We start from the raw sequence: 13,057 nt of genomic DNA on the forward strand, positions 1-13,057 counted from the left end.
TTTTATTGTAAATTCTTCGTCTACAGGAGGGTGATGTGCGTGAAGGAGATTGACTTTGTCAATCATTTCAACAAAGAATGGGAGTTTTTGTTTGAGAACTTCAACAGGCCTCCGACTGTGGTGGGAACAGAGCTGAAGATTTACTGCAAGGTAACAGAACTCTAGGAAGATGGGACTCGCAATGTTGGGTTTAGAGCATTTAATTAACCACTAGCGTCTCCTATTCTGGAGATGCCATAATAGGTGAAATTAGCAGATCTAGATCACTTGTGAGCTTGTAGATCTGCTATTTTCAGCAAAGAGGTTTGGTGTGTAGGGTGAAAAAAGTAGGCGACAAAGTATAGACCCCGGGGGGACTGAAGAATATAGGGTTCAAGTATGCGAGTCCTATATTCCTACTGTACTTATGTTCGTTATGTCTTATACTGTACATAATTAACGGTCTGGGTGTTGTGTTGTTTAGGAACAGAATGTACTAAAGATCCAGAAGAGAGATGGCCAGGAACCTGTGAGAACTATTAACCTGAGGGACCAAACCATAGCCCAGGTACAGTACAGTTCAGTTACATGTCGTTGCTGTCGGGTAGAAACTATAGGTTACTTACGTAACCCCGGTTTTATAAATTGCGAACGAACTGTTCACATATGGGAATCAGCGCCCTCTGGCGATGATACAGAAGCTTCACTCCCTCGGGCCAATTCCTATTGGTCCGGTGGGCCGTCAATCGCTTCCCTGAAATCCCTACCCCCGAGGGCATAATAGGACCCGGAAAGCGGATGTCGTTCTCTTTCACACCAGCTTCCTTCTGCCGAGCAAAAAGAAGGGTGTTATTGTAAACAGTTCGTTCGCAATTTATAAAACCGGGGTTACATAAGTAACCTATAGTTTTATTACATTGCTCTCTTACTGTTCACATATGGGAGACATAAACCCCCTGAATGTATCCGCAAAATCGAGATACCCACAACCAGGAAAAGATCAGGAAATATAGTAGGGCCCTGACAGACCATAGTCTGCTCTAAGAACTAAAGGACAGGCATAGCCTGTCCATCTTAGTGGAGGGCCCTAACAGACCGAAGTCCGCCTTACTGAACTAAGGCCCAGACGTCGGCCTATGACATACTAAGGCACAAGGGCATGAACAGATCCTACATCCGTTCCATACACCTACCCACCCTCCGGTGGAAGCCACGCCCAGGACTGCGAGCGCCATGGAAGGGGCCGCCACGTCCAAGCTAGAAAAAAAAGCGAAAGTCGAAGAGACTACCGACTCACCGCCGTGTAGACGTCCTGAAGACACACCTCTGCAGAGGGCCCAGGACGTCAACACACCCCTAGTAGGCGCAAGGGCATGAACAGACCCTACGTCTGTTCCATGCATCTACCCACCGTCAGGTGGAAGCCGCGCCCAGGACTGCGTGCGCCATGGAGGACAGCACCACGTCCAGGCTATAGAGAGCAGCGCAAGTCGAGGGAGACGACTAACTTGCTGCCGTGCAGGCGTCCTGAAAACCACACCTCTGCAGAGGGCCCAGGACGTCAAAACACCCCTAGTAGAGTGTGCTCTCAGGCCTCCAGGCACTGGGGCTCCGCTACTAGTGTACGCCAGGCGAATAGCATCCACCATCCACCGGGAAAGCGTTGACTTTAACACCGCCTTCCCCGTGACCCGGGCCCCAAAGAACAAACAACTAGCTGGGCTGTTGGGTTTTCACTGGACAGAGACAGTGCAGCCTCCGATCCTCCTCCGAGCAAACGGAGGCGGGTGAAAAGCCACCAGCTCAGTAGGCTTAACCATCGCTAGGTGGTCTTGGGGACAAACGCCAGGTTGGGTTTGAAGACAACCCTACTGTCACCTCCAGCGAACCTCATGCACTCTGGACTCACCGAGAGGGCACGTATACCGCTCACCCGTTCCGCTGTCGTCAGCGCAACCAGGAGCACCGTCTTAAACGTGAGGAACTTTGGTTCCACCGTCTCCAATGGCTCAAAAGGAGGACAAGAGAGTGAGTCGAGCACCAGGACCAAGTCCCACGCGGGGAACAGGGACCTTGAGACAGGACGTGCACGCAGCGCACTTCATGAACTGGCTCACAAGGGGCTGATTTGTCGCGGTTTTCCCCTCGAAGCCAACGTGGCTTGCTGAGATGGCCGCCAGGTACACTTCGATCGTGGAGAAAACGTTTTCCAGTTCCAACCTATCCTGTAGGAAGATCAGGATGTCTGTGACCGAAGCCTGGAGCGGGACTACAGCCGGGGACCGTCCCAGATACCATTCCTCGCACACGCCCTACTTTGTCCCGTAGAGAGACCTAGAATAGTGGAGGGCCCTAACAGACCGAAGTCCGCCTTACTGAACTAAGGCCCAGACGTCGGCCTATGACATACTAAGGCACAAGGGCATGAACAGATCCTACATCCGTTCCATACACCTACCCACCCTCCGGTGGAAGCCACGCCCAGGACTGCGAGCGCCATGGAAGGGGCCGCCACGTCCAAGCTAGAAAAAAAAGCGAAAGTCGAAGAGACTACCGACTCACCGCCGTGTAGACGTCCTGAAGACACACCTCTGCAGAGGGCCCAGGACGTCAACACACCCCTAGTAGGCGCAAGGGCATGAACAGACCCTACGTCTGTTCCATGCATCTACCCACCGTCAGGTGGAAGCCGCGCCCAGGACTGCGTGCGCCATGGAGGACAGCACCACGTCCAGGCTATAGAGAGCAGCGCAAGTCGAGGGAGACGACTAACTTGCTGCCGTGCAGGCGTCCTGAAAACCACACCTCTGCAGAGGGCCCAGGACGTCAAAACACCCCTAGTAGAGTGCGCTCTCAGGCCTCCAGGCACTGGGGCTCCGCTACTAGTGTACGCCAGGCGAATAGCATCCACCATCCACCGGGAAAGCGTTGACTTTAACACCGCCTTCCCCGTGACCCGGGCCCCAAAGAACAAACAACTAGCTGGGCTGTTCTGGGCCGCAGTCCTCCGGACATACACCCGCAGGGTTTTCACTGGACAGAGACAGTGCAGCCTCCGATCCTCCTCCGAGCAAACGGAGGCGGGTGAAAATCCACCAGCTCAATAGGCTTAACCATCGCTAGGTGGTCTTGGGGACAAACGCCGGGTTGGGTTTGAAGACAACCCTACTGTCACCTCCAGCGAACCTCATGCACTCTGGACTCACCGAGAGGGCACGTATACCGCTCACACCGTTCCGCTGTCGTCAGCGCAACCAGGAGCACCGTCTTGAACGTGAGGAACTTTGGTTCCACCGTCTCCAATGGCTCAAAAGGAGGACAAGAGAGTGAGTCGAGCACCAGGACCAAGTCCCACGCGGGGAACAGGGACCTTGAGACAGGACGTGCACGCAGCGCACTTCATGAACTGACTCACAAGGGGCTGATTTGTCGCGGTTTTCCCCTCGAAGCCAACGTGGCTTGCTGAGATGGCCGCCAGGTACACTTCGATCGTGGAGAAAACGTTTTCCAGATCCAACCTATCCTGTAGGAAGATCAGGATGTCTGTGACCGAAGCCTGGAGCGGGACTACAGCACCGTCCCAGATACCATTCCTCGCACACGCCCTACTTTGTCCCGTAGAGAGACCTAAAATAGTATCCGCTAGTAGTGGGAAAAAACGGTAATTTCAGTGAACAAACGATTTTGTTCACACTCACCCCAATGATCCGCTCAGTTGACTCGTTCTCGTTCAGCAGCCCCACTCTCTAATGTAAAAAACACCATCGCGGGAGCGTTTTTGTTTTCTACGTCGCACGTACAGCCCAACCTCCCGTCCTGTGTACGGGGGGAGGGGATGGGGGCATGCACGAAGTGTGAACGTAACCGTCTCAGAAAATGAACGAGCTCGTTCACGTTCAACGGCAAAGAACTAGTTATTCTTGAACGACTCAAACCTGAACGATACCTCACTGGTAGCCACTGCTCTAGGTGGAAGTCCAGTCGCAGTCAAGTTTTCCCTCTCACGGGCCAGACCCACAGTTCTAAGTCTGCGGGTCTGGGATGAAAGGTTTTGCCCCCCGTCTGCTGTAGCGGGTCCCTGCATAGCGGGAGGGGCCAAGACTGCTCGTAGAGGAGGGGAGCTATCTCCGACCTCCAAGAGCCCCATGCCGGAGCCACCAGCAATACCATCAGGCCTTGGAGTCTGATCCGTTCCGGAGTGGGGTGGATCAGTTCCAGCGGAGGGCACGTAAAAAGTAGGAGATCTCGGACCTCCTTGCTTGTTGATTCAGGCCATGGTCGTGGTATTGTCTATCCTGACCGGAGCGTGACATCCACTGATGTGGGGCTCGAAGTGTTTCACCGCCAAAAGACTGCCATCAACTCCAAGCAGTTGATGTATGCTGTCCTCGTGCTGCGGTCCCCCAGACCCCTGGCCATCCGGCCCTCGAAGGTGGCGCCCCACTCTGTGAGGCTGGCATTGGTGGTGATCATCTTTCTTGAGATGATCCTCCCTACCGGGACGCCCTCCGACAGGAAAAAAGCTACTTTCCATTGTTGGAGGGACTGCATGCATGCCGCGGACACTTCGTCTCACGGCGAAAAAACCCTGAGTGGCCGGGATCCTGAGGGAGCCCATCCATCTCTGAAAAGGTCTCACGTGTAGCATGGAAAGGGAAAGGGAAATGGCCGAAGCCCTGACCCCCGCCGCCCTCATGCAGACCTTGTACTGGACCTTGCGTCCCAGTCGAGACACGGCCGGACATCTCGGGGAGGAATCTATCGGACGGACGAGCTCTGAGAGAGACCGCGTCCAGCGCGATACCTACTGTATAAGGTAGCGTGATGGGACGGGGTGAGCACTTCGAAGTGTAGCGTGAATCCCAGGGAGGTCAGGTGCGACACCACCAGTCTGGGGTGATGACATGCCTCCTAACGCGAGTCCGCACTCAGCAACCAATTGTTCTATGTAGGTCGCAATGCGGACTCCCCTCAGAGGAGCTATCGCTTGAGTGCATTTCAATGAACATCCTGGGACTCAAGACATTTCGAACGAGAGGACCAGGTACCCGTACACCCGACCCTCGAACTCGAAGCGCAGGAATTTCCTGTGCAGCGGGTAGATGGGGATGTGGAGAAGGGCGTCCTTGAGATCTAGTGAGCTCCACCAGTCGCCCTGACGGACCGAGCACAGTAATGCCGTCACCGTCAACATTCAAACTGGAAGGTTTTCAGATACCTGTTGAGCGCCCTTAGATCCATGATAGGACGTAGCCCCCCCCCTTTCTTCTTGTATTCTGTGGATTTTACTTCCTAGACGGAATAGAGTAAATAAATAAATTTAACATACAACAACCATAAACGGAAACAAAAGTACCGGTAGTAACCCTTTCAAAAAGGTGAACACCACTAAGTTTAACCAATATGTTATTCCTATGGTCTAATGTTAATATGGACATGTACTGCTAAAGCTAGGCTAGGCCCCGTCTGGAACAAAAACTGCGTCTTCCACGCCGGGAAGAGGACAGTGTGGAAAATGAGGGAGAGTAACGAGCTCCGGGGACTCTCGGTGGACTGAGAAACTGACTCGTCGCTTTCGAGACCGTCGAATTCCCGCAGAAGCTCGAACTTGTAGAATGTAGATTTTGTGTAGCTCTGTGTTCATCGAGGCAGAAGAAGCAAAAGAGAACGACATCCGCTTTCCGGGTCCTATTATGTCCTCGGGGGTAGGGATTTCCGGAAAGCGATTGACGGCCCACTGGACCAATAGGAATTGGCCCGAGGGAGTGAATGTGAAGCTTCTGTATCATCGCCAGAGGGCGCTGATTCCCATATGTGAACAGTGAGAGAGCAATGTAATAAAACCTCCATATTCAAACTTGCTGTGTTTTTTCTCAAATGAACGCCCTACTTGATCACACTACAGCGTTGTACAAACGCATCAAAAGCAGCAGATCTGCAAGTGTGCGCGGCCGGAAGCGATGCGTTATGAGCTGCTACTTTTGCTACTTTTGAATTTGAATCCTTAAAAGTAACCGCTTTTGGAGATATGAGGTTTCCACCCGACAGAGACGATGTGTACAAGTATACAGTCCAAATACTGGACCAATACTCAGATACCTGTAGAGTGCCTCTGTACATGATATTGTGGATGTAATGTATATGATGCATACGTGTGCATGCGTGTCATTGCATGCAAACCTGAGTGCTGTTTCTATACCACATAACATGTCAATATACACTTTAACACTTAATACCTCGCCTGTTGCCATAGCCATAATTAATACTGTATACTGTATGCGTGCGTGTGTGCTCTGCTGACTCGCTCTGCTGACTCGCTTTTGATTTCCTCTCCAGAACCTCCAGGCGGCCATAGAGCGGGCACGTTCGGCCCAGCAGCAACACAGGATGGTCAGACAGAAATCTCAGCGCTTCCTCAAACCGGCCAACAAGCCATGATACTGCACATCATCAGTGGTTCTCAACCTGTGGGCCGGGGGCCCACTGGTGGGCCGTGAGGATATTGCAAGTGGGCCCAATTGGCAAAACACTGATTTTAATGATAACATGAAATTAATATTGAAAAAGAAATATTCGTATGTTTAAAAAAAAATTGCATGGAATTTCTTTCTTAAAAACCTCTGAAAAGCGAGTTTTCATTTTGATACAGATAAATGGGAACTTTAAAGTATTCTATTAGTTGATCCATTGATCCAAGCTGGCACACAATCGATTGATTGATCATCAAATTGAACATCAACGATAGATGCACGCGGCCCACCCATTTGACCACTCAACGGCTGCCGTGTTAAGTGGTCAGATGGGTGGGCCGCCAACGCTTTCGAGATTCTCAAGTGGTGCCTGATCCAGAAAAGGTTGAGAACCACTGCTATATGCGTGGCTGCCCTCTTGCTGCCATGACAGGCAGTTCAGGGTTGCTGATGGACTTCCCACTCTGGAAACAGTATTGCACTAGCCCTACATACTTCTTGTCTAAGTAAGACACAATGTTTGAACATAAGACACAATACAGCTGACTTGACTAAATATATATATATGCTGATGCAATAGAAATATATGAACAAAATCATCCAGAAAGATTTACAAAATGACTTCAACTGCTGCTTACATCAACAGAAAGCTGCCATCTGCTGTTTATTCCCATTGATGTCTATTCATGTTCATATGTAATGCATTTGAAGTTATTTTTGTATTAAATTGATTTTCATCAGATATATATATTTATGTTTAGATAAAATATCTTTGTGATTCTGACAGGAAATTAGGGCCTGTCAGCATATCTTTGTCTATGATTCTGACATTTCTCAATATGATGCTTTGAGTCGGAGCATTGCTGTCTTTGAGTTTAGAGGTACAGCTACATGTTTGTCAAATGAATTACCTTTCTTATGTAACATGAAGTATTTTCTATAAAACTATAATTTCAATACGCTATTCTTTTGAATTGTCATTTTTTCTCACCTGGTTCATATACTCTAAGACTATTATAGCCAGGCTTGAGTCAGGCCAATGACCTGTTGAATATGTGTATTTCATAATGACAGATCCCTTTGCATATTGAAATTTTACTTTTGAATCAAAATCAAACTAAACATAGCCAAATGTTACGTTGTTTTGTTCCACGTGAATAATTTATAGAGTTCAGAAACATCCTTAATACGTTTGTTTGGTATAAGTGGTTTAAATACTGTAAGACTTCTTATCGAATACTAAGATTAGAATACATTATTATACTGTAATCATGAACGCTATATTTCTATTGTAGCATACTTTAAAATGCTGAAACTAAATCACTGAACATTGGTGCGAGTGTGATAAATAGGGGTACAGTAGCTTTTTGGGGGCTGGAACATGAATTTAATCTACAGTAGGCGTTCAACTCTTGTCCTATTGTATGTGGTCATTGTGATGACCCTTTCTGCCCTGTCTGCCTGCTTATCTCCACCGGCAAATGTTTTAGCCCCTTCCTTTGTGAAGATCAGATCCATACCAATGGCTGTTGAAAAGATAATTCTGTGCCACCAATAGATACGAAAATGTCCTTCTGTTCTCACAATCAGTAAAATAACTAACCACTTGAACCCTAATGTCCCTGTTCTGGGCATGTCATAGTAATAAGTGTGCATTTTAAAATAGATCTTCTACGCATTGTGAGCTTGTAGATCGGCTATGTTTGGCTAAGAGATTTGGCGTATAGTGAGAAAAAAGGAGGAGGCCAAGGATAGACCCCTGGGGGACCCCGGTCAATGAAGTATATACTGTAGGGTGTAAGTGGCTGGTTGAGTCCACGTCATATCCAAGAATCAAGAATGAAGAGGGGTTTATTTTTCACTCACGAGTATGAGCAGCAAAATGTTGGTGTGACATGGTCACAACAGCAACACTATATACAAGATAATAAAATAAAATAAAGAGTAAGAAAAATAAGATGTATACAAATAAGGTTAGAAATGGGTTGAGAAGTACAGTACCTCACCTATAGCTGAACTTTTCAGTACAGGTTAAGAATTCTCTTGGCGCACAGGAATTGATATGGGCATGGGCATGGGCACGGGCTTTAACAAGATTATTGACATCAACTGGAGGGGCCACTCTGACTGGAACTACATGAAACATGTCTAGGAAGAATCAAACATGGTCCAGGAAGTGATGTCCGGGTGGAAAGTTACAGGGGAAATAATGTTCAAAATAAAATTAAAATAAAAACATGAAACACGCCTCCTCCTCCTCCTCCTCCCAATTCCTCTCTTCCTCCTTCTTGGGCTGGTTCTGTTCCTCCCTCCTGTCCTTTTCTTCTTTACTACATGTAAGAGTAACACCCGAATGCTCCTGCTGCCAACGCGACCCCAACAGCAACCACTTTCTGTGTAAACATCCCCATCCCTTCCTTCCTCTCCTCCTCCTCCTCCTCTTCCTCCTCCTCCTCCTCCCAACTCCTCTCTTCCTCCTTCATGGGCTGGTTCAGTTCCTCCCAGGCCTTTAGGACCTCCTGTCTTTTTCTTCTTTTCTGCATGTAAGAGTAACCAAACCCGAGTGCTCCTGCTGCCAGTGCCGCGGCCCCAACAGCAACCACTTTCTGTGTAAACATCATTAAAACAAAGCTTCTGACTGCATATGTGACTGCAATAAGCAGGGGTGACACGGCCATTTATACACTTGGAGGCAGTGTTTACTCCTGTCATCATGATGAAGACACCATGACCATATATGGAGTCCAGGCCAGTCTATGACGTCAGTAATGTGATGTCATATTGATGACATCAGGGTACTCCATATGGGGATTTGCTGATTCGTCGATATTTTGCATCCGAAGTGAATGATATTCTTTCCTTCTTATGTACAGGATATAGCCTGGTATACAGGATGTGGCAGGAAGAATAGAGATAGAAAGAAGAGGAAGGAAACCAAAACAGGATGGAAACAGGAACAGGTCAAGTAATCAAATGTGTGAGTGAGTGAAGAGATACATGTATCGTTCCTGTCCGGTGATAACCTCCAATGTCCAAAACTGTTACTTTTCAGGATTTCAATTTGCTACTTTTGTGTGACACTGTATGACGAAGTAGGGCATTCATTTACGAAAAAATATATGAAAACGTAAAAAGTTAAAGCAATAATTAAGATTAATGCTTCAGACTTTCCGTGCCCAAAACTGCCCATTTACTGTGCCCACTTTCCTTTTAGTGACCAGTTTTCTCTAAAGCCAACTTTGTTTTAGTGCCCAGTTCACATGTATTTGCCTCATGTAGTGGTAGATTAAAGTTGATTTGCACAGAGGAGATGATTATGTGGCGTGATGTGGCGTAACGTAACTGTGCCTGTACCCATTGAACTCCGTAATTGGGCACCTCCATACTTGGGCAAGACTGATATGGAACTCCATATTTGGGCATAGCTGACATCATAGCGATGGTACAATGATGACATTACCAGGGAACTCCATTTTTGGGCATCTCCATACTTGGGCAAGACTCCATATTTGGGTATGGATGTTGCTAGTCAAAGTACTCTGAGACTAAGTCTGACATCATGGACTCCACATTAGGGCACGACCGACCTGTAACTTTGGGGATGGATGACTCATCGTGACCTAATCGTGATGACATGAGCAAATAAAAAAGCAATGCTAGACAGTTAGATCGGTCTATACAACTCTCCACTGATCGACATTGCAGACATTACAGTAATTCCTCGACACGTAAAGGGACACCCCTGGTTCACACAAAATGTTTCGTTTACCAACAATTATGGGTCAAGTCAGGCCAGTGGGCAGAGCTCTGGCCCCCCACCTCACACGAGGCTACGCCAAGGAAGTCAAGTTTGGAGCCGATGCCCGTGCCCTCATGCTGCAGGGAGTGGATCTGCTGGCCGACGCTGTTGCTGTCACCATGGGGCCCAAGGGTCGCACAGTCATCATCGAGCAGACCTGGGGTAGCCCCAAGGTGACCAAGGATGGTGTGACAGTGGCCAAGGCCATCGACTTGAAGGACAAGTACATGAACATCGGTGCCAAGCTGGTGCAGGACGTGGCCAACAACACCAATGAGGAGGCTGGTGATGGCACCACCGCCGCCACAGTCCTGGCACGTGCCATTGCCAAGGAGGGCTTTGACAGCATCAGCAAAGGAGCCAACCCAGTGGAGATCCGCCGTGGTGTCATGATGGCCGTGGACACTGTGATCAGCGAGCTGAAGAGGCTGTCTAAGCCAGTCACGACCCCTGAGGAGATTGCACAAGTTGCCACAATCTCAGCCAACGGCGATGTAGAGATCGGCAACATTATCTCCCGTGCCATGGAAAAAGTGGGCCGCAAAGGAGTGATCACTGTCAAGGACGGTAAGACTCTTCAAGATGAGCTGGAGATCATCGAAGGTCTTAAGTTTGACCGTGGCTACATCTCCCCCTACTTCATCAACACAGCCAAAGGTCAGAAGTGTGAGTTCCAGGATGCATACCTGCTGCTGAGCGAGAAGAAGATCTCCAGCATTCAGAGCATTCTACCTGCCTTGGAGATTGCCAACCAGCAGCGCAAACCCCTGGTCATAGTGGCCGAGGATGTGGATGGAGAAGCCCTCAGCACCCTGGTTCTCAACAGACTGAAGATTGGGCTCCAGGTGGTGGCAGTTAAGGCCCCAGGCTTTGGAGACAACAGGAAGAACCAGCTGAAGGACATGGCCATCGCCACTGGGGGCACTGTGTTTGGTGACGAGACACTGGGCCTTGCTATAGAGGACATCCAGCCTCATGACTTTGGCAAGGTAGGCGAGGTGCAAGTAACCAAAGATGACACCATGCTGCTGAAGGGAGGAGGCAACTACGCAGACATCGAGAAGCGGGCAGCAGAGATCGCCGAGCAGCTGGAAAGCACCACCAGCGAGTACGAGAAGGAGAAGCTCAATGAGAGACTGGCCAAGCTGTCAGACGGCGTGGCCGTGCTCAAGATTGGAGGTACAAGTGACGTGGAGGTGAATGAGAAGAAAGATCGCGTGACAGACGCTCTGAATGCCACACAGGCAGCGGTAGAGGAGGGCATAGTGCCTGGCGGCGGCTGTGCGCTGCTCCGCTGCATCCCTGCCCTTGACAGCATCGTACCAGCCAATTCTGACCAGAGGATTGGTGTGGAAATCATCAGGCGGGTACTGCCTGTCCCTGCCATGACCATTGCGGAGAACGCAGGTGTGGAGGGTTCACTGGTGGTGGAGAGGATTCTGCAGGGAGATGCTGAGATTGGCTATGATGCGATGCTGGGAGAGTACGTCAACATGGTTGAAAAGGGCATCATTGATCCCACCAAGGTGGTGAGGACTGCACTGATGGATGCGGCAGGAGTCGCCTCCCTGCTGTCCACAGCCGAAGCCGTGATCACAGAGATCCCCAATGAGAAAGACATGCCAGGAGGTGGCATGGGCAACATGGGGGGCATGGGTGGAATGGGCGGCATGGGTTTCTAAGCCGAGCCTCCTGAAGCACTGTACTGACTAATTAGGCAGAGTGGTGCTGGGGGTGGCCGAGGGACAAGTTCGGCACTCTGAGAGTCTGCCCACCTCCCCACCAAAACCTGCGCTATCAAAGAACATTGCTTAGATCAGTTACATGCTTAAATTAAATCAAGTACAACAGTTTATTAATTCGGCTTATCAAACTTGTGACAAAGAATGTCTTCAGTTATCTTCAACTGTAGATCTACAACAATGTCACTTGACAGTGAAGTGTTTCAGTAATCTAGGATCATAGGTAAACCAAGAACCTAGCATCAGTCTAAATAATATAATATATCAAAAAATAAATAATCTGTACCTTGAATCTATACAAACTATAGGATGCCAGATCAACAAATGAACCTGGCATCTGTCTAAATAACATGCTATTGATGCGTCAGGGGCCACACTCCAAGAGGGGAGTGTGCCCTTTGTTCAATTATCCTATTGTCCAGAGGGTACATGCACGACATTAAACAGGGATCAAATCAGCTCAAACTCAGCATATTTATTATCTTCATTACAGCAATACACAGGAACAACACTGTGTGATATGTGAACCAATAATGCAAGACAGATAGAAATCAAATACTTAACGTATCAGTGAGTTTTGCTTCGTAAAGGCTCTAGAGCGATTAGTCCACACAGGGAAAGGATCGGGAGGCGCCTCGCATGCACGAACAACAGAGTCAGTCAAACCAAAGTCTGTAAGATCGCGGAGAATTCTAATGTAACAGGATGTGTAATGCTACTATATACTACAGGAAACCAGTGAGGGGCCATCCCCAAAAGGGAGTTTGGATTGGATAGTTTAGAAATGCACGTCAGTGTCATAAGGTGTGCTAAGTGGTTGCCGTGGTGTTCTCAAGTCTGTTAGGGCACACGTGGAGCCAAGACAACAAGGGTTAAGAGGTGCATGTCACTTTCTAGCAAAAACCACCACTATGCATACGGTGCAGACAGGATGTGGACAGGTGGGAAAGTTCAGTTAAAGTTCAGACAGTTTGACATTTACTTTTCAGCCTACGCCTCGTATCCTGTTTTTAACCAATTCTAGGTAGTTTTAGTCAATGTTATGTTCATAAGGTGAAGTGGAAATT

At 48.7% G+C, this 13,057-nt stretch overlaps 2 protein-coding genes across 4 annotated transcripts in view; both read left to right on the plus strand.

The window, feature by feature from the left end:
- The window catches only part of vps13c (vacuolar protein sorting 13 homolog C), a 101,392-nt gene extending 93,986 nt beyond the window's left edge, over positions 1 to 7,406 (plus strand). For 2 of the 3 annotated variants that reach the window (XM_080434799.1, XM_080434801.1), the window contains 3 exons: positions 27 to 150; positions 464 to 547; positions 6,316 to 7,406. In XM_080434799.1, coding sequence (XP_080290925.1) covers positions 27 to 150; positions 464 to 547; positions 6,316 to 6,417 — 310 coding nt within the window. In that variant the 3' untranslated portion in view covers positions 6,418 to 7,406. The remainder of the gene's footprint in view (positions 1 to 26; positions 151 to 463; positions 548 to 6,315) is intronic. The other variant, XM_080434800.1, reaches the window with a different exon arrangement.
- Positions 7,407 to 10,205: 2,799 nt separating this feature from the next.
- Positions 10,206 to 11,930, plus strand: LOC308085017 (60 kDa heat shock protein, mitochondrial; the record flags this gene model as incomplete). Its single annotated transcript, XM_080428034.1, has 1 exon — positions 10,206 to 11,930. One exon carries the CDS (start codon positions 10,206 to 10,208, stop codon positions 11,928 to 11,930), a length of 1,725 nt encoding a protein of 574 aa, XP_080284160.1.
- Between the last annotated feature and the right edge of the window lie 1,127 nt (positions 11,931 to 13,057).

The sequence above is a fragment of the Gymnoscopelus braueri genome (assembly GCF_963280865.1).
Source record: "Gymnoscopelus braueri genome assembly, chromosome: 1".
NCBI lineage: Eukaryota > Metazoa > Chordata > Actinopteri > Myctophiformes > Myctophidae > Gymnoscopelus > Gymnoscopelus braueri.